The 22,308-nt window shown below is 37.1% G+C and overlaps 1 protein-coding gene across 1 annotated transcript; it reads left to right on the top strand.

Moving 5' to 3' along the window:
• The first annotated feature begins 910 nt into the window (after positions 1 to 910).
• Positions 911 to 22,160, top strand: LOC121654902 (actin filament-associated protein 1-like 1). Its single transcript, XM_042009259.1, has 19 exons — positions 911 to 1,044; positions 10,098 to 10,226; positions 11,537 to 11,617; positions 11,788 to 11,873; positions 11,960 to 12,068; positions 12,170 to 12,262; positions 12,373 to 12,584; positions 13,007 to 13,186; positions 13,310 to 13,402; positions 13,863 to 13,965; positions 15,899 to 16,054; positions 16,705 to 16,919; positions 17,455 to 17,600; positions 17,759 to 17,828; positions 18,283 to 18,391; positions 18,573 to 18,740; positions 18,829 to 18,995; positions 19,425 to 19,550; positions 20,735 to 22,160. The coding sequence occupies exons 1-19, from the start codon at positions 1,023 to 1,025 to the stop codon at positions 20,759 to 20,761; spliced, it is 2,292 nt and encodes a 763-aa protein (XP_041865193.1). The 5' UTR covers positions 911 to 1,022; the 3' UTR covers positions 20,762 to 22,160.
• The last annotated feature ends 148 nt before the right edge of the window (positions 22,161 to 22,308 follow it).

The following is a 22,308-nucleotide window of genomic DNA, read 5'->3' on the forward strand; positions in this document are numbered from 1 at the left end:
CTGGGTATCTATTAGGGAGCAGAAGACAAGTATCAGATTGTGTTCAACAGGATTTTGAGCAACGTTTATACCACAAATTGAAGCAAAATGTCTCAGAAACTGTATGTAACAAATATGTCACGTCGGGCTCTTATGGGTTAATACCTCATGTGGCTGTAACTGTGTATACACATTGATATAATTTATGTCTCAGAGGCTTGTATAAACATTTACAGTACTACTGAAGTGTACCTCAGGCTCTGCAACAATACAATACAATCTATGCTACTCTGCAACATAACTGTGGTACTTGCTATACTATATGGCAAATGATACACTATATTTATTTATCTACTTATTTGATTTTTCCTCTCAAACTTAGAAACTAGCTGGAAATAAATTAATTAACATTTACAAATAGTGAAATTAATCCGTGGTAAACTGATAACAGTAACTATTGCATCTTTATGGCAATCTGATCATTTGATTATTAATGGATTTTTGTCTATGTAAAAAGCATTTTATTGTTGCTGGAAGTTTATGGTAATACATCAGGGGCTACTTTATAATCTAGCAGGGCCCACCTTTTCTAAAGGAATCAATTATTTTGCATACAAATACTCACTTTTTCATATTAACAAAAGAAGTAGACCAGCATAGGTTAATGGGAATAAGATGTTTTTCTAAATTAAATGGAAGTAAATTAAACAGTTAGTAAATGAACGTGCGTGCCACCGCTGACTAGCGCCACTAATGAGCAATTATCTCGCGGGTTTTTAGGGATTTCATCTTGTCTGGAATGACGGAACCTCTGCTGAGAACAGCACCGGCATTAGGACCCAGCGAAGTCGTGGCTGATGAAGAAGCCACCGCCGAGTCAAACTGTAAACTGTAGCGGTCACTGTGACTGTGACTCACTTGGCCGCTCAGATAACCGCGGCGCCCGTGGGGAACACGCTTCACTTCTTAGTTACTTTTTAAATGAAACGACAAAGGGATTACAACTGGAAACAATTAGGAAGATAAAGACGTTTTCAGGTGACATGGACTCCAAACGCCAGAGCGGTAAGTAACAGTCTTTCAACAAGCAGCCTTTTCATATGTTGAGAACTTTATTTCAAAACGTCCGTAGAGAGCAACAGTGAATGTCTAAAAGGGTTAAAGGATATATGATTAAATAGCTTATTATTAACACTGAATATATGTGGTAAAAGGATAATTAAAACAAAAGAATAAAATATGTGTTTATTGAATATAAGTTCACGCTAAAAATATATATATATAAATATATATATATATATATTTATATATATATATATAAATCAACGGACCGTTACGGTAGTGTCCTCTTATTAAACAAACCGAATGCGCCTCGCGCCCTGTTCCACTGTTGGAGTACGCTGGCGTGATGTCATACAGCCACACGCCGATTGGTGCGCTGTATGTGTGTGAATGGAGGAGGAATCCTCAGGTATAGTGATGCAACCTGATGCCAACAGAGAAGTGCCCTGTTGGAAGCTGCGCTGCTGGAGAGGAGGCAGCAGCAGCTGAATGGCTGCTCTGTTTAAAGCCCTTCAGGCCACAAGGCTGCGAACAGGAAGCTGCGTTATATGACACCAGGTGATGATGAAGTCTAATCTGAAAATCTGGTAAATCTGAAGTAAAATCAATGCCCACCTTCAAAGCCAACCCCCATCATGTTGTTTAATTAGTTCATCTGATCAGCGAGCAGTTAGTGAATTAACATGCACAATTTATTAGGTTATACAAAACTGGAATAAATCCATTTATTATTGCAGTTAAATTGCTTAATTAAATTCAGGCTTTATTCACCATTCCAGTATGATTTGCTGAAATTAAGAGGTGTTGAAATTAAGCACCCTTTTTGTTATTTTACTTTATTTTATCTGGTATGAACTTGACACTATTGAAACAAATCCTATTAGGGCAGAATGCATCCCCAATTTCACTAATTTAATTTATATCGTATCAGTCATGTGATTATAGTCAGTGATGGACATCATAAATCTACTTTGTTTCAAATAATTTGCTATGGTTTCTCAGAGCACTTATTATATGTGTCATTAATCACTTCTGTCACGCCACATGATATCTGGCAATGGGCTTACTTGTTTTTACTAAAACTGATTACCCATAAAAGTACGATTTCAGCATTAACCTCTGTTCTGTTATTTTTTTTACATGTCTCAGAATAATAGTGTAAAACTAAACTCCATGCACAATGCTGGGGCCCGGAAACTAGGGCTGGGCAATAAATAGAGATTTTCAAATGTATTGAGACTTTATCAGACGCAATATAGAAGGAGGGAATATCGTTTATATCGAGATAGCTTGTTTTGAGTTAGAAGCATCTTCTCTTTTGCATTTTGCACACCTGTATTTTTATTATGGTCACTGAAAAGTATTTTTAATTTATTTTGTTTTAGATGTATTTAATTTATTATAAAGGTACTTTATTTTTCAGTCAGCTGTTTTAATGCACATGTGCTGCTGATCCTCAATAAAAGTGTTTTTAGCACTGAAGGCTGTAAATTAGAGCTGTCTCTTTGGTTACTTGACATATATATATATATATATATATATATATATATATATATATATATATTGAGATATATATCGTATATAGTGATTCAGGTAAAAAAAATCGAGATATAAGATTTGGTTCCTATCGCCCAGCCCTACCGGAAACATCACAGAAAATTGTGCTTTTCCTGCTGTGGCATGCTAAAATATTACAGTAAGATGAAAGTGACATCCAAAAATACGTACTTAAGCCTATTTATGACAAAATTATGTGTGCAGCTGTAAGTGGAACAAAACAGAATAATTAATTCATGTAAAACAGGAGGAATTTTAATTAAGTCTGGACAAACAAAAAAGATAAAAAAGCAACATTTTCATACAATCTTTAATTTGGGTTTTTAAAAATATATCTTTTCTTATCATACACATTTTTCTGTTCTTTTAGGCCAGGTTGATAAAACAAAATAATGTTAATTGCATTTGAAACACTTTTCACACAACCATATTATTTCTTTCTGTTTAAAAAGTCTTAAAGACCTTGACCTCAAACATGGTTGCCTTACAGTTCCTCTTATGATTTAAATTTCAGTAAAATATTGAGTTGTTTTAGACAGAAACTAAGCCGATGTGATGAGAGCATCCCTTTATTAAAGAAGAAAATCACTGGATCATATTACTTACAGTTGAAAACTGTCAATTGTCTGATTTGGCAGTTTTGTTTGCACAGCTGATAAATCAGAAGAATCATGTTTAATTCCATTTAATTTTATGTATGTGACAGGCTTGAACTACTGATTTCACAATATATGCTCTGGGAAGAGTTTTGCTGGTGACAATTTCATAAATCATGGGATTTCTGTCAGTAATTATATATTCTTTGTGCTTTGAGTGAAGTTATTTCCACTTCACTGCACACACTATTTATCTTTTATTGTTATACCAACATGCCACCTGTCCCATGTGTCAGTGTTTCTGCAAAAATCATTTCATTATTTACATCTGTCTGTTTTTACATTATGTGGATAAATTAGAAATATGCACAGATACAACTGGGTGGATACAGCTTTAGTGAATCAATGACAATAATCAGAAATCACGTGACTTATGAGTGCACTTCAGTCTGGTATCAGAAATCTTCTAAGAACACATAGTTGTCATGTTGGGTTAATAAGTCCCAATTTTCATTGTCCACTGTGTTCTCCGAAATCAGGTTTTCTACCAAATGTTTTCCTCGAGATTTGACTGGCATTGTACATCATAATGTTGTACCTTTTCGTTCTGCAGCTTTCTCTGAAGAATCTTGTCTGGTTGATGGGCCGTCCCTTAATAGTCACATAACAAAAATGGATGGGAAAGTGCAAAAATTTGCATATTGTGTTGCAGATTTTCTGAAAATACATACAAATAAAAACTGTGTTACTTAGAGGAGCATAACCAATGGCTTTTACCTGATAAAATCGAAGTTCTACAAAAGTCTGGGGTTTCATTTAAGCCAAATCAGTGCCACATCATCTGGTCTTGTAGCTCTTCACCATTTATTATCTGCAGAAAATGATAAGATACTAAAAGAATGTGGAAAAGAGAATTCCTCCTCTGTTTTCCCACAGCTGTTCCATTTTACAGATCTTGCCAGATTGGTTGTGGACTTTTTAAAGTGTCTGACTGAAGGCTAACCCCAGGCAAGCAGTGACACCATGTACTGTTGTCATGAAAATATGAATTACGGGATGCTGATTCTCTGAAGCAGACTTTTGTCTCGGCCATAGCTGCCGGGGCAGCCAGGCCTTGAACTTTGACCTCCCTCTGAAGAGGATGGGTGTCTGGAGAAGAGACAGGAGTTAGATGAGGGTAAGAAGTTAAAAGGAAAGGATCTGAGAGTGAGAAACTGGGGGGAAGAAATAAGTGGAGGAGAAGGTATGGGATTCAGAGAGACCACTTGGAGCCTCTGAGAGTTTGGGGGAGGAAGGAGGAGGAGCAAAACAACTGTTTCATGCACTTTTAAGGCTTAAATTTATCTTTACTTGAAGTATATAGCCCCCCTAATTGCATGCCTGAGGCAACTAAATTTATGGAAACAACAAGCAAGTCATTTCATTGCATCAATACTGCACTTCTGCTTGAAGTCTTGACAATCTTCTAACCAGGAGGGATATTTTGGATGGCGAATGCAAGTCAAGGAGGTGCTTATCCTTGGATTTGTGTTAATTTATGGGTTAAACGTGTAATGGATGGGAATAAAAGCCTCAGGTTAGGAGGACAGACATTCTCTTTTCTCTGTCCGCCTGCTGCCCATAAGCACTACTTTGGTGAGATAAACAGCAGTAGCAGTAGTTGTTTTGTTTCGAGCTGCAACCAAACACGCTAAATCAGTCCAAATGATAGTCGCATGGCCCAGGTCTCATGACTGGCCACTGTCAGGAAGTCAGTCAGGAAACACACAAAAATGTATGTAACAGCACACACACAAACCTATTCTCCTTAGTACTCTTGTGACTGTATGGTTGCTTGATTAGTAAGTAAAAGAGACACTCTTGTGTGTGTGTGTGTGTGTGTGTGTACCATTTTGATTAATTTAATGACTGATAAGTAAAAAAAGAATTTGAAGAAGAAACATGTGGCATTTGTGTTTTATGTGTGTGTGTGTGTGTAACAAGGGGGGGTAACAAAGATCCCTCTGTGGGTGAGACCAACCACAAGCTTCCAGAACAGCTGATTCTCAGCCTGTAAAGCCTCCGGTCCCCTAAGAAAAAATGGCCTTGACTACTGAAACAAAAAATAGACCGAATGCTCAGTTTTAAACTCTATCAGCCGACTTGTGGCTCCATTTCCTTTGTGACTGATAACACTTGTTGTTTTAGTGACTGGACACTGATATAACAGACCTGCCACCTCTCAGATTGGAAGCTTTGCATTAAGTTCATATGGATGTTGAGGATAGGGACTAACAAATGAGGATGAGAAAGAGAATGTAAAGAGCAGATGGAAGGAAAGTTTGCAGAGACAGAAGTTGAAAAAAGAAGAAAGTGGGAGGAAAAGACAGAGAAGGTGAGGCGACGCTCACAGCGGGATAACAGAGAGAGTTGAGGTCAGGAAGGAGTGGAGAGAAGCCTATGTCGACAGCTTAGACAGGAAGCTACAGCTGCACACACACACACACACTTACAGACAGCTGCTGGAGCTCTATCCTTTAACCCTGAATGCCCATGGCTCGAGACGACGCAGCTGTGTTGGACCACGCCTCTCCTCTGTGTGTGACTGTGTTAGTTCCTGTTTTGTTTTTGTTGGAGTTTCTGACTCTGACAATACAATTGTTTGCTCTGGTCTTGCCGAGCATTGTGGTCATCTAATTTTGGCCCTTGCAGAGACAATAGTGTATTGTTGGAAAGATGGGGGGTGCGGAAGAGGCTTAAGGGAGAGTGAGAGCCTTTCACTGTATCTTCGTATCCACTTTGTGTGAAAGAAAAAGGGATTATTTTGATTTTAGTTCAGCTTAACACATTTCCACTGTTCTTTCCTTACAAGTGCATATTTTTAAAATTTATTTATTTATTATTTTTTGCTTGCTGCACTTCATGTTTCGGCATTTACATTTTTTTTTACCAGAAATCTGCAAGCCTAGAGCTTTTGTAGTTTGCTTATTGAAGTAATTCTTTCCAAAAGAGCCATAAAAAATAGCCATATTTTCATTATCATGCTTCCAATTCTACAGGACAGGTGGTCTATGGGTCAGCTTTTCACAACATTTGTCGAGAAAATTTATGGTGGAGCCTTGTTGGTTTTCCAGCCTCTTCCCAAAAGTGTTCTTAAAGTTTTTGTTTCGTATTTTGGGTGAAATGGCATTGTAAATTCTACTTTTTCAATATCAAATAATAAAATATTTCCAGACAAAACAGTAACAAGGACATGTTTATGCATGATTTCTGTAACTGTAAATACAACCCTGGTTAAAAAAAGTTGTGCCAAAAGTAAATAACAACAGAATTCAAGGAACTGTAATGACAGATTTTTTTAAATGAAATCTGTCATTACAGTTCCTTGAATTCTGTTGTCCTAATAAAGCATAAAAAAGACATGTTGAGCATTTGAGTATTTCATGAAAAACATCAGCACATGTTGATTTTAATGGCATCTCAAAACAAGCTGGGATAGGGTGTTTACCATTGTGTTACATCCATTCTTCTTTTAACAAAAGTCTGTAAACTTCTGGGAACTGAGGCGACCAGCTGTTGGACTTTTGATGTTGCCCTGATCTTGTCTGATAAAAGATTCTAGCTGCTCAACAGTTGCCATAGATTGGATTATATGTGGCTCTAAAGCCTGTATGTACCTTTTAACATTGATTGTGCCATTTCAAATGTGCCAGTTCCAAAGATCCTGGCACATCATAGAGTACCCCTTTGTCCTAAGAGAAGCAGACTTTTAAGTTTAGCAAGCCAGATGGTTCCTTTCTCCTTTAGTCTACAGGATGCCGTGTCCATAGTTTCCAAAAAGGAATGTCAGTTTTATTTATTTATTTATTTTTCATCACAGAACAGTTTTCCAATTTGCCTTAGTCAATTTTTAATTATATTTTTCCCAGGGAGAACAATGGCATTTCTTGATTGTGTTCATATGTGGCTTTTTCTTTGCATATTGAACTTTAACCTCCATTTTTAAATAGAACAGCGAACTACTTTCACAGACAGTGATTTTTTTTTTAAAGTGTTCCTGAACTCATGCAGTGATTTCCATCACAGAATCCTACCTGTTTTTAATGCAGTGCGGCCTGAAAGCTTGAAGATCACAGACATCTATTATTGATTTTCAGCCATGTCCCTTATGTGCAGATTTTTTTAGTACCACTTACCTTTCCATATGTTGCTGTCATCACATTCATCCATCCATCTATGTTCTATATCCACTTTTTTCACATTTTTATACTTGTCCTGTCCAGCCTGATACCAAAATGATGGTCTGGCTGCTGTGGTGTCCTGAACAAATTTACTTTATGGATATAAGGCTCCTCTTGATACGTGTTTTTTTTTTGTCTTTTACTAAATTTACATGCTGGACCTGACAGAGAGGATAAAAGTAAGGAAAGTAAGCAGAAGAGTAAAGAAGAGTAAAAAGTAGAAAGAGTTGGCAAAGAAACATAAACATAATTAAACATAATTAATCACCATTTGCAACTATGCTTAAAATTTGCCTGTTTTTACTGCATTCTATCAACAGAAAGAGCCGATGCTACAAATACTTAGTGTTAACTGACCTTCCCTTGGGTAAACATCAGATGTCCAATGGTCAGTAAGTGCAGCATGTAATGACTTCTATATATTATTCTAAATCATCTCTACCATGTTCTAGATCATAATTCAGAATTCATATATCATCATCTCACCAACTGTCTCCATGTTTAAAATTTCTGACATAAAACCACCAGATGTGATGACTGAAGTTAAACAGCCAACATTGATGAAGAAACTGGTAAAACTGATGATCTGGATAAAACCACATTTTCCCTTTTATCATTGAATTGTAAGTGTTTGTGCAGCAGCGATAAAAGTCCTACAGCAGCATCACCCAAAGTAAACAACTGTTGATGAAACAGATCATTGGCTGTTTGTTTTACTAGTTTTTTTTTCACTTTTTTATATCACATGTTTGGGGCTTGTCATGCCGCACATGTGTTAATTGAGTTGAAAATATTAAGGAAATTCATTTAATAAATGTGTGTGTGTGTGTGACTGCATGTGTGTGTGTGAATGCATGTGTGTGTGTGTGTGTGTGTGACACCAGCAGCCACCACAGAGCACAATGCAAAGCTCTGGTGGACAATCCAAGAAAGTTGAGTTCTTAGAAAACTTGTCTACAATTTTCTTGTTAGGCAATGACTTTCAAAAGTTGTATTAAAGGCTAGATGATTCAAGTTTTAAAGCTTTGTAAATTTTTTTCAAACTGGTTCCAACATACTTAATTTAATCCCACAGAAGGATGTGAAGAACTTAACAAAGAGCAGTAATTAAGAAACAACACCTAAGATGAGCAGTGGAGGTCAAGTTGAGGTCTGGAGATCAAGAAAACCTTCAGAGAAAATGGCTTGTAGAATTTCTAGAAAAGAAAAAAATGCAAAAGAAAGGCCTTGAAAAAGATGAGTGGGAGTGATGTTGCACTATTCTACTGTGCAAGGACACATGCACATGTACAACCCTCATAAAGAAGTTGATAGAATGAAAAACTGTGAAAATTCGATGTTGTACATTATCCTCAAACAAATGTTCTAGGGGCACCTTAAGTAAAAATAGAACTGTTTGGGCCTAATTAGACAGTTCTGTTAACACAGAATAAATGGTGCAGAATTCATGATCAGAACAGATATTTCCAAATGTTGAAACTAGGTAGATAGATCAAGCACTGACCTTGTGTTGAAAATGCATTAGCATGAGGAGCATTTCACCGGTAAACCAAAAACATTTACTTGAGTTCTAATAAAGTCTGCAATTATCACACTATTTGCGGAAAAACTGAAGACAGATTATTTTTGCTGCAAAATAATGATCCTAAACCCAATTTAAAATCCACAAAAGACTATATCAAGAGGCACAAGCGTCTGATAAGCCTAACAAGGTAAATTTCTGGTAAGCTTAGCAATACTGAAAATTGGTGAGTACAACTCAACTCAAAAAGAGAAGCACTTCTACAGAAAATGTTTATGAAGTGTGATACTAAACAGTAGAAGTGCTGACCATATTATAAGCACAGGTTTAGGTTTAAGAGCATGTCATTATCTGGGAATAAAATTGAAACTCAAAAGTATCATGAAACTCTTTCAGAATCAAAATCTTTTAAATTAATCTCTCCAGTGGTAAAATTAAAAGGTATTTAATCAAAAGCCATATCAGGAAAACATTGCCAGCATGTGGTTTAAGATTTTCCTTACAAACTTCAAGTGAATGAACGAACAAGGTGGTACATGTAATTTAGAAACTGTGTTCTGTCTTGTCTCTAGTCCAGCAAAAGTTCTTCATCTTTACTTTGGCTCCATTTCCTTCAGGGAAGGAAGCTTCCTGCCCTCTCCACCTAACCTTCTTTTCTCCCCGACTCTTCCCTCCTCTTTTCCTCTTTGTCGGCTCTAAGCAAGCAGGATGTGTGAGTGTGTCACGGCATTTGGAACAATGTCAAGGCCAACAAAACACACAAACAGATGCACAAATTCACATACACACAAATTCACACAGGATGTCAGAGTTGAACACAAAAGAGTTCATTTTTAAAGAAAACAAAATATATTCCATCCTGTCCATGAGTAGGGTGATTTGGGGGGCTGTTGAATATCTTATCTGTCAGCTGTTGCAACAGGCTTTCCAAATGGACTTCATGCCCCTTGTCAAGTGCCAGTTCTGCTTGTACTGGCCTGAAGGGCCTCGCATGCATGTGTTAAATTGATATTTGATGCACTTGGTGTAACAGCATAAGAATTTTAGCTATGCTAAGGGGCTGCGATAGGGGTATATTTAATGATGAGCTGAAGGTGACTTATGCCAAAGAGAATGCTTTTGCTGCAATTCTAAATAAATCAATGGTTTTGTGGTTGCTAGTGGTGATGGAGCGCCTTGTGAATGAGCTCAGCTCACTGCTGAAGATGCTGGACCATGAGACGGTCAGTCCTGCTACTGCTGACAAGATGGCCTCCATACGAAACATTCTGGACTCACTGCAACTGTCAGGTATGGATCACTTAACTGAAAGGTGTTTTCTTAATTGTTAAAAGGAAAAGTATTATAGAATCAACAAATTAATTTATCAGTTATTGTGTTGGGCAGTTGCTGTTGGCAGAGATTGCCACCTGTTCTGTTATGAAGGAGACGCTAATTGAACACACTTTTGCATAATATACACAAATAACATCTATTTCTCTACTTAATTATTCCATAAAATGCAAAAAATGTAACTCTTTAAACTGAATGAATAACTGCTCTTCAGCTGACACATTTGCTTTTATAACTGGCATAACATAGCAAAACCATTATGTCAGCAAAAACTCAAAAAGCATTAATTTCAATTCTTCAATTTGCCCACAGATAAAGACTCCTGACTAGCATAGTACTTATAACTTACTTTCCAATAGTATTCATACAGAGCAAAGAATATTCTTGCATTTGTTTCTATAGTGAAATGCATTGGATTCAGAAGCATAAATCTGCTTTTGTAAAGCTGTTTCTAAATTGTAATTTCACTCTGCCTAAATGGGGGTTTACTCACATGATTAGGATTCAAGCAGCAGCTCATTTTGTTTCACACAGAGAGCAGTCAATGTGTCTTTTACCAAGAACAAAACAACCATCAAACATGATATTACAAAGGGAAATATAGTGTTAGACGATTTCACACATACACACCCATAAAAGAAAAAAGAATATAGCTGAGTAATGTGCGTAGGGTCTATTTAATTACAGAATTAAATTTTACAGTATTTTGTTTTTCACATTCTTTAGCAATTGGTTGGCTTTTTTGACACGACTAGAACTGATCAATACATCATTCCAGTAACTGCTGCTTGGAAACAAAATGCAGCATTTGTATCATCAAAGCTTCCTGAGGCCTTTACAGCCAAGCCTTGTTTATCTGGAAGTGTGCAGGAAGCCAGAAAGGATAAAGGGATTGATGTAAGAGGATAATGAAATGCAAAGTTTACAGGGGATAATGAGGCAAGGTCAAAAGGAGGGACACACAAAATGACCTGATTGTTGACAAGAGTAATAATGAGCTCAGGCTGCCCTGAACAAACTCATTGAGAATCTAGAAGGTGTCAGACTTTGACTTTTTATGACTTCACTCATTTTCACTCTTTTAGTGCAAATATTTACAAGTTCCAGCCTGCATTCATTTGTTACCTTACGCAGGTCTCTATAAAGTTAGTCTAAAATGGACATAGCTTAGCACTGATGCTTTTATTGTGACTTCATCACAAGCTTAAATCAATAACCCTAACTCTGATTTTTTTTTTTTTTAAACTCTTAATTTGTGTTTTCTACAGTCAATGGATCAGATGTCTACATGAACAGTTGTCTGTATGGAAACGGCACTAGCTTCGTAGAGTCTCTGTTTGAGGATTTTGGTTAGTAGACCTTCCATATACCAACAAACCAGTCCAGTTTCTAATTATTTCTGCTGATTTTTATATATTTTCAGTCAAAGTACCACAGCCTCTATAAAATAATAAGATAATAATAATGAATAATGAATAATTAATAATAATATTCAACCTATCATCTGTTATTTTACCAGACTGTGACTTGAACATGCTCAGTGCATCTCCAGTAGAGCAGAAAGAGCACAAAGATGAAGAGGAGAAAACTCATCCCAATAAATCTGTAAGTCATTAACTCTGCACCATGTATCCACCACAGTATTTGCCTCTCATGTGCTTTCATCCACAATTCTGGTTTACCCTCATCAGACACCAACTGACACACCTCCTCCCCTGCCAACTACACCTCTTCCTGATGACTACTATGAAGAGGCTGTTCCTCTAGATCCTGGATCCAGTCCACAGTACTTCACAACCAGTATGATCCATCAGTTATGTTCACATATACCCTCACTGATCTGATTAACTATAACCAATCAGCCTTTCTCTCTTTTCTCTCACAAATGTTCCCTTCCTTAGCTTCGAGGAACTCTATTGAGGAGGATGCTTACTATGAAGATGCTGACAATAACTACCCCACCACCAGGATTAATGGTCCTCCTAAAAACTCTTGTGAGCCTGCCCAGTCTTGCTTTGTTTTACAATAGTTACTGAGGCATATGACTCAGAATTTGTCAGGGGAGGATTTGTAAATTAATCCGTTGTGGTATTTTGATGTCCAGACAATGATTCAGATGCTCTGAGTAGCTCCTATGAGTCTTATGAAGAAGAGGAAGAAGAAGCCAAGGGGCGCGACTCATCTCAGAGATGGACGGCTGAGGAAAACCCAGATGGACCAGTCAGAGACTGCCGCGTCTGTGCCTTCCTTTTGAGAAAGAAACGCTTTGGCCAGTGGGCTAAACAGCTAGTAGTTGTCAGAGACAATAAACTCCAGGTGAAACTATGCAACAATTAATGGTGTTAATTTAAATATTCATATAAAAGGAGCCTCATACCCATAAAGTTCCTCTTGGCAAAGCAAATTTGTTCGGCACAACACAGCAGTCAGACTATCATTCTGTTTGCTACAATGCTGGACAGGACAAGTAAAATATATAATATATATATATATATATATATACTACCGTTCAAAAGTTTGGGGTCACTTTGCCATGGGATTCAATAGGGAAGTGACCCCAAACTTTTAAACGGTAGTGTATATATATATATACAGTATATATATATATATATATATATATATATATATATATATATAAATATTTTTTTTTTTTTTTTTTTTTTTCTTCTTTATAGGTGACTGTAGCTTGTAGTTTCCTTCTGCATTTATATCTGAATCTTGCTCTCTTTCTGTTATAGTGTTACAAGAGCATCAAGGAGACCACTCCCCACACAGAACTCCCCCTGAATCTTTGCAATGTCATCTATGTTCCGAAGGAAGGCCGGAAAAAGAGGCACGAGTTGCGCTTCTCATTGCCTGGAGGCGAAGCTCTTGTTCTAGCAGTTCAGAGTAAAGAACAAGCACAGCGATGGCTAAAGGTACATTTATCAGAGGGCTAGCGTTGAGACAGACAAAAGCAGAAGAAGACACAGGAAAATATGGTGAACGGAAAGAACTCAATGTTGCTTCTGGAAGTGAAAGTATTTTATTCCTGGGTCCAGGTGGTTCATGATGTTTGCAGCCAGTGTAACAACACTGAAGGACTGAATGGATCTACTTCTCCCATTATACAGAGGAAGCTGGAACTTGACAAGGTGTGTGTTTGTGTGTGAGTTACAACTTATTTAATGACAGTATATTTTTAGTGTTTTTGCATGTGCTTATCCCAAGATTTGCTCAGTCTTAACTTTTAAAACCCTTTATCTAATTGAGTAATCCCAATTAAGATTTAATTTAGTTTATTAGGGTTAGTTTATTTTCAGTCTGACTCAATGTAAATTAAGCAGAATGTTGTAATTATGTCACTTTTGAGTCTCAGTCTGCATATCACACAACTATTTGTCAAGTTGAGCTAGTTCAATTTTCCAAAACTTTTAATGTGTTTTTATACAGCACACCAGTTACACCCAACATTAGAATAATAGTTTACACTCAGTACACCCAGTAAAATATAGCTCCAGTGATGTTTTGTTGAAATGATTTGCCCATTAAAAATGTTTTTTTTTAAATCATTCATTCATTCATTCATTCATTCATTCATTCATTCATTACCAGATGCTGCAGTCTGACAGACAGGCATCCGACTCAGACAGCATGCCAACAGCAGACAGTCAGTCTACTGCACAAGGACCAGGCCGAGATACCACTGACTCACTAAGTAGGTATAATCTCACAAGCAGTTATTAACATGTAATGACTCAGTGAGATTTAACATTCAGTTTCTTTTTTATGTGTGTGATTTTCCCATATGGTCTAAAATATCATTGCAGGGACACTGGAGGACTTGTCAGTTGCTTCACAAATGTCAACTTCTTTTAAAGTGTTTTGTAAGAGAGACTTCTTAGTCTATGTAGCATATCTCAGAGTGAAACAGATTATGTTAGTGGAGTGTTAAGGTTTATTTATTTAAATTTACTTTTGTAAATTTAGCGAGATGCTGAGTGGGTGGACTCGTAATACATATCTCTCAATATTGTTACATTTGGAAGAGAAGAGGAAGGCTGAAATGAAGGATCTGCACTTAAACCCAGAACATCGATGTTGCCAATTCATGACTTATAGTAGTTTTTTGCCCCAGTCACATTTAAATGATGGAGATACTGCTTTAGAATTATTTCTCAGCATGCAGAGTAGTGTGTTGGGGGATGTGGCTTCATAAATACTGAGAGTTAAATCCAATTTTACTATGATAATTTCTTGTTTGAATGTTCATTTCTTTTTTCTGAAACAGGTTTCTTCATTTTCTGACTTGCCTTATGGGCTAGACTTTTTATAGTAGCGCCACCAGAAGTGAACATCTGGCTACGTTAAAGTGGTTTCCGTTCCACATGTTGAGAGGTTTTCTACTGATATTTATGGAGTCACGTTTTACTTTTAAAAATTACACTCACAGTATACCCTTTGCATTAAATTGTGACAGTAAAGGGTTCTGAAACAAATTCAGAGTGATCACAGCTTCCTTCATTAAAATGCTATATATTTTTTCTGGAATGGTGTGACACGTCTCACACCTGCGAACATGCTGCCTACTCAAGCTATTTGCTGGAATACTTCATTTTTCTAATATTTTCCTCATTTATGTAACTAAAATAAATATTTTCAGTGATACAGTTACAATTAATATAGAACTATGATTTAATTTGTCATTAATTTTTCACTTCAGTTTATTAATAATCATAAATTAAAAACTTTAATTATTAATGCTTAATTTTTTGGTGTTTTTTTTTTTTTTTTTTTTTGGATGGATGTTCACAGTTTAATTTATTTATTATGTTCTTGCTGGTCTTTGTGTTATTTTTACCCAGTTTGGACAAATACAATATTGTATACTTCTTAGTGTCATTATGAAAAGCCCACAATAATCAAAACACATTATTATTGGTTAACATTAATATTATTCTTCACATCCCAGTTCCTTACTTAACTTTGATCTCTAACAAAGACTTATCACTTAGATGGTCCATAAAGGAAATCAAACTTACTGACCTCACTCTCTGAAACTGTCCTCACTCCCATGATTTACCAAAACTACAAGAGTCCACACACATAAATAAACCCCTTTCAAGAGCCTTGTTAAAACACAAACATCTTTCTTGTTATTTAGCTCTACAAAATTAGGAAGGATAAACCCAGGAAATCTATGATGTAAGTTCTAAAATAGTTTAAACAAAGTCATGTTGTGTCAGTGTTCTTACAAGCTGTTTACTGACCAGGCAGTTCTGAGCCTTAACAGACATGAGAGAGAGGAAGAGACAGGAAGCGAGACACAAGCAGATACAACATCCTTCCTGTCCTTTTCCTACAATTGTCCCCCACTGACATCATAGGAAGTTGGGTGAACACAATCCTGCTGCAGCTAGTACACATGGAATTGAATTAGCAAATGCCTTTAATACCTTGGTTGAATATATAAAAGACATCTGTAAAGTTGCACAATATTGTTATTTATCTAGGTAGTTACTGCATATGAATTTTAGCCTTAATTTCATGGAATTTAACACTTTTCAGGTTAAAAGTATTGAGAATGCTGATGTAACACAAAAACAGCGATGAGGCAACATCATGTTAATCTGGAGTATGTTTGGCTTCAGACAGGGGGAAACGCGGTGCGTTTTCTGAGCTGACGGGGTCGATGAGCCGAGCAGCAGGGAAGAAAATCAATAGGATCATCACCTTCTCTAAAAAGAAGCCCCCTTTACCAGGAGAGCCTCCCTCATCTTCCAGCCACCATGATAATCCCCGCAGTGGTGAGGACACTACTGATTGGCTGGCTGATTAATGGTGGATCATTAGTAAAAAATGTTTAGATTGCATGAAGTACTTTTAGTTTTTGCAGTAATTTTTAAGGTTATGTTAACGACTTAATGTAAAGAATATTAATAAACACAGAGACAAGGAGCATTTCCGCACTTAGCTTAACTCTTCTACTCAACAGAAGTTAGAAAGATTTGTCCAGCTCTTTGGCTCAACCAAGTACTGAATAAGCTGTGTGCACTTATGCCCGAGTTGATTTGATGAAATCGTGATGTTGTATTTAAACAAAATAACTTACAAAAAAACTAAAAAAAAATATATATATATATATATGTACTGCCTCTAGTACTACATGACAGCACCTGGGTCCAACTGGACTCAAAGCAGTCTGACAATCACTTAATTATGATGCCCCATCCTGTTTGAATTCTTGCTTGTGTTGTTCTTACTCTCAAATGTAAGTTGCTTTGGATAAAAGCGTCTGCTAAAGGATTGTAGAATAGAATAGAATAGACACGAGTTGTACATTCAGGAAAATATTTTTTATCCTATAGAGCTTAGGTGAACAGGCAGGAAAAATGAGTGTAGCAGACATTTGACAAGGCTGTAATCTCTTCTACATTTTACCTAACCCTCTGTACAGGTTATCTCAGTGTGTGTCTTAGCGGTTCTTGGAAGGACCGTTGGTGTGTGCTGCGAGCTGGAAGTCTGTACCTGCAGAAGGACCCCGGGGACCAACGGCCCCCAATCATTGTGGTGCCTCTCAAGGGGGCAGAAGTGGTCCCAGGCGGCCTCGGGCCTAAACATCCCTTCTCCTTCCGCATCATGCAAGGAGGCAACGAACTTGTGGCTTTAGAGGTGCAATGCTTAGAATAATTATATTTATTTCAATCATTTTTCTCACACTGTCCCTGGACTTTTATGCGTTTTGCTGTTTTTGAAGGAGATTAGCTTTCTTCTATTTTTTTTTTTTTTTTTTTTTCTGTTCAATCATATCTACCAGATGTTTGGCAAGCCCAACACACAAGAGAGACAATATATTTAAAGAGGCATGGCCATTTGGATATATCAAATAATCATTACAGATAGAAAGACTGTAATTGTGAATGTTTGAAATGTGTTAAACATAATCCACTCTTATCATTTCAAGTTAAATGTTGAAATTTATTGGTATAATGGTTGTAAATTAGCTGCCAACTAATTGTATGCTGTCTCTAATTTAAAGGAAATAGTACAGAATAAAACAAGACCTTGAACATCTTTACCTAGCAGAGGTTTATTGCAAGTGAGACTAATTTTTTTCCACATAAGATCTTGATAATGTTCATGGAGATGCCACCCCTTAATCTTTCTGGAAATCAAATTATTGTGTCCGTGTCTTTGTGTCCATCAGACCATCTGCTCTGAAGATCTTGGTCGCTGGCTGGGTGTTTTATTTGCCGAGACTGGCAGTGCCACCCTCCCTGAAGAGTTGCACTACGACTACATCGACGTGGACACTCTCACTGACATACGGCATGCTGCCAGACACTCCTTCTTGTGAGTTACTTCCAACACTTTCCAACCAGAGTTTTTGTTCCACTTTCCCTGCCTTTTGTACAGGGAGACGCTAAGGAATGAAGCAGTGTAAAGTTATAGTTTTAATTCTGACATACACAAACCTCCTTTTTGATACTGTTTTTTCTTTACTTTGGTAGGTGGGCCACATCCTCCAGCAGTGCTTCAGTAGACTTCAGAACTTATGACGAGGTCTATGAAAGTATAGCGGTAAGAAACATCCTTTGACGGACTTTTGAAAGTAAAACATGCAGTCATTAGGAAATCTGAAGCTTTCCAATTCTTAGTCTGCTTTTTTAGCACTGATTGTCCTTCATGATCTTCTCCACACTCTTAAACATTTAGCACAGACTTACAGCATCTGAATAGACTAAAATATTTTTTAACACCTCATCTTTAAAGTATAGCAACTCTTGTTGCTCACTTAACAGTTTTACTAGCAACTATGTTAATCCTTAGTGCTCAGAAGGAAATTTTTTGTAATAGAGAATTAATTTGATTTACACAATAAACATTTAAAACTAAATAATTTATGACCAGTGCAGAAATAAGAACATCCCACCCCCATTTTTTTATATTTTGTATTATTCATTGTCAGCTAAAACACGAAAAACTAATTCAGTAAATTTAGTTAATTTATTCAGTTTTTTTCCATATCTGGTAGGACGAGGAGGTGGAGAGCAAGGCAGGTCAGGTGAGACGTCATGCCTCCTTCTCCAGCAGGGACTCTGAAAAAACAGAACAACAGGCCGCCATTAAGAGACACGCCTCCAGTGAGTCTCCTTCCATTTCATAATTCATTAGACCCGCTTTATAAAAATTGCATGGGAGAAATGTGGCCACAGCTGGCTGACTCCTGCAGATTATGATGTGAAGCTAAATGATTGATTTCCCTTCTTATCATGTAGCAGCACCAACACTGTTGTATGTAAATGCTGCTTTGTTTTCTTGTAGATGTAAATCAGTACAGGCGGTATGGGAAGACGCGCGCAGAGGAAGATGCCAGGCAGTACCTGAGTCAGAAAGAGGATCTGGAAAAGCAAAAGGAGGAGCTCAGAAATACACTGATCTCCCTCCGCATGGAGAAGAAAGAGGTGAAGGAGGAGATGAAGAGTGGCACAGGTCAGAGAGAAATCACTCACACAGCACTGTTTACACTGAATGGGGCCTAATTAGGAGTCTGCGTGCATGCATGTGTATGTGTGTGCAGGTCATGGTGTGGAGAAACGGTTAGCTGAGCTGGAGACACTATGTAAACAGAAAGAGGAGGAGAGGGTGGAACTGGAACTCAGACTGTCAGAAGTAAAAGAAAACCTGAAGAAATCACTGGCTAGAGGAGCGCTGGGTCCTCCTACTGACACAAACATCAGTGTCAAGGTAATATTTTAAAAAATTTGAATTGTGAACTACTAATGAGAAGTTTTATAAATATTTTCAGTTTATTGTGACAGTTCCATAACCAAATCCAATAAATCTAAAAAATTTTCCTTTTTTATTTTTAAATAGATGACACACACTACAAATGTCCATAAACAAAACATTGACAAAACATTTTATAAAATATATTATGGATTTTCACATAATTACTTTAGAAAGCTGTGAGGAAAAAACACATCTTTGTCTCCATGCTTGTTGGTGACCCTCCCTGTAGTCTGCACTGGTTGCCTGGCAACTTCCACAGCTGTGATTTCAGGAAGTTGCTGCTTCTTACTGAAAATAGTCCAAAAAGCTGAAAAAGCATTTAATAAATGGTTGAATTATTTTAAATCTAACATTTTCTTATGGTTTTTGTTTGTGTTTGTACAGGCGCAGAGAAAAAAGGTTGAAAAAGGTAACCATGATATTGTTCCTATCAACTCTGCATCTGAGCTTCGTAAACGACCACCATCTCTCTACGCTTCCTCCAGGGGGAATGTTATGCAAAAGGCAAAGGTAGAGTATTTGTGTCATTACCATATGTTTGGAAAGATACTGGTAAATTGGGATGTTCCTCTTCATTTAGAAAAAACAATATGATCAAATACCTGCTATGTGCTTTGTTTTTACTGTATATCCTCATGGGGACTTTTTGAGGGTTACAGTATTTAGGGCTGGAAACAGAACTGGGTTATTTTGGGGAATGTTCGTGGTTAAGAGAATGTGTTTGGTAGATGAACATTATAAAAATAAAGAAAATAGACAAAGCAAGCCAATGTTAGAGATGAAAGCAAGGGAATACCTTAATGAACAGTTCCATGGATATTTCCTGGAGGCTGGCTAGCAAAAAGCTGCTCCAACAGACTCATTCAGATTGCATCATACTTGGTCATGAAAGTCAATCACTTTGTTCCACATTCCATTTATGTCTGTAGTTATAATCTATTATTATCAGTGTGTGTATTCGGTACTTTTAAAAAGTATTTCATTCTAAACCAGATTGAAATAAAGATATTAATCTGGTTTAAAGTTTCACTTACTAGCTTCACACTTTTGTCCAAACATGGTCACTTATAGCACTTGAAAGAACAATAGGACTGCAGCCAAATGCTGAATTCCAGGCTTCATAAAGGCCGTTTATGGCTATTGCTTAACTGGGCCATTTAGTTTGGTCTGCTGTCTTTGTTACAGCATACAGGCATATCTGTATATGCATTAAATTGCAATATTGCCTCTTTTAGCTTATTTGTATAGTATGTCTTCAGGTTGACATATATTACAAACCAGACAAATTAAGATCTAGTTGATTTCACAGCAAATTAGAGCTGTTGTAAGGGAGCCATTAAAATTAACCTATTTTGTACCTGCTACACACCTTTTGTACTAATAAAAAACATACTATCCTTGTGATTACCCTACTTCTTCCTCTTGTTCTGTGTACCAGCTTCTTGTGTCAGGGTCAAATTTCAGGACAGAAACAGTGGAAAATGCTCCTAAGCTAGTTTAAATCCAAATTAAAAAACACTTGTAAAATAATTTTTACTCCAATCACATTAACTGGTTGTGCTAGTCCAGTTTTGTGGAATGTTCTATTAATGCTCGTTTTGCAAGCTTGTACATGAGTGTATGTGTGTATACATGTAAGGACAGAGATACTGTATTAATGTTTTCTTTATTCTGTTCTGTCTCATGGTTTCCAGGAGTGGGAGTCAAAGAAGGCGACCTAGACTGAACATAAACAGATCGGCAGAAGGATTCTTGGAAAGGAAAAAATGAGCTTTGGCATAAGGATGTGAAAATGAGAATATAAGAAGCATAAACTAGCTGGCACTGAAGAAAAGAAAAAGAGGAGTAAGTTGGACTACATACTCCCATCCTTTTAGATAAAGAAAGAGCACAGAGAACAAAATGCAGCATCAACCACTGTTAATATGACAGACTTGATATACCAGTTCAGTATTACTCTGTTACAGTTTGTTCTGTTATATGTGTGTTTACATTTGCACAGGGCTGCAGAAAGAGAACATGTAAGTACTGCATGGAAATGCATAGCAAAGGGAGAGTGTGATTAGAAACACTGAGTTTGGAGTTACAGGCAACGTCTCCTACAAATGCCCACTGGTTTTATTGCTTTTTTGTTGTTGTTTTATACAAAACTTGGAACTAAAATGAAAAAAGATTAAGTGAAATGTTATTGTTATGACTATAAATTATCATTATTGGTGAGAAACGTATCTCATATCTTGTCCTTTTTCGAAAAAAAAAAGAAACAGTATGACTTGGATATTAAAATAAAGTTTTACTGTTGCAATGTGAAATCACTGGTTTCAACCATTGCAGTATTTCTTTCATATTTGACTTTGCACTTTATCTTGTTGTCTTTTGTGATTTTATAAATGTTTTGGAAATTACCGTTAATGCCCCCTGCAGCCAAATCTTTAAAGATAAATGCCTGTCTATGTTTTATCTTCTCTTTGCAGCAATGTGAACAAAAACACACATGTTGGAGTAAATGATTAATGCGTCAAAAAACAAAAACATTGTGAAATGTGTTTTATTTATTTCTCTGCTTTTCCACGTCTTTCCTGCTTAGAACCTGCAGTTTGAGCACCTAATATAACAGAAAACAAGTTTGAATGCATTGATCTGTTTACAAAAAGGGCCAGTTTACAAAACTGCTATCATTGCAATGCTGAAAAGATAAAGTACTCTCCTTTCTTCAATCATAGTCTCCTCCAAATGCAACAGGTTCAGGAGAGCTACCCAGACACCGCTCTCTCCAGCAACTTTCTCCAGCTCTTCCATGGGAATCCTGAGGCTGGAAGGGATATGTGTATAATCCCTTCAGTGATCTGAATCTGCCCCAAGACATGGTCCAACGCCATTGGTCCAGGCCTGATACAAGTAGAACGTGTCTGGAAAACCTCCAAGGGAAGTAAATCAGGAGGCCTCCTAATCAGATACCCAAATCACCTCAGCTCGCTCCTTTTGATACAGAAGAGCAGTGACTCTACACCAAACTCCCTGCAGAGCTCCTTACCCAGTCTCTGAGGCTGAGCCCGACTACTTTCCAAAGGAGGCTCAGTTCAGCTGCTTGTATCCTTGATTTCATTGTTGTGGTCACATATCTAGGTAAGGGTTGGTGCGGAGATAGACTTAAAGTGCTCTCTTCACCACCATCTTATTACTGCTGACAATGGCCCACTCTGTCCATCTTTCATTCCACCCTACCATCACTTCTGAACAAGATCCTGATTCTACTCTGCTTGATGCA

Source organism: Melanotaenia boesemani, chromosome 15 (assembly GCF_017639745.1).
Source record: "Melanotaenia boesemani isolate fMelBoe1 chromosome 15, fMelBoe1.pri, whole genome shotgun sequence".
In the NCBI taxonomy this organism is placed as follows: Eukaryota; Metazoa; Chordata; class Actinopteri; order Atheriniformes; family Melanotaeniidae; genus Melanotaenia; species Melanotaenia boesemani.

Coding starts and splice junctions, on each gene's coding strand:
- LOC121654902 (XM_042009259.1), top strand. CDS start 1,023: ATGGACTCCAAACGCCAGAGCG. Junction 1,045..10,097: donor GGACTCCAAACGCCAGAGCG/GTAAGTAACAGT, acceptor TGTGGTTGCTAG/TGGTGATGGAGCGCCTTGTG. Junction 18,996..19,424: donor ACACAAACATCAGTGTCAAG/GTAATATTTTAA, acceptor GTGTTTGTACAG/GCGCAGAGAAAAAAGGTTGA.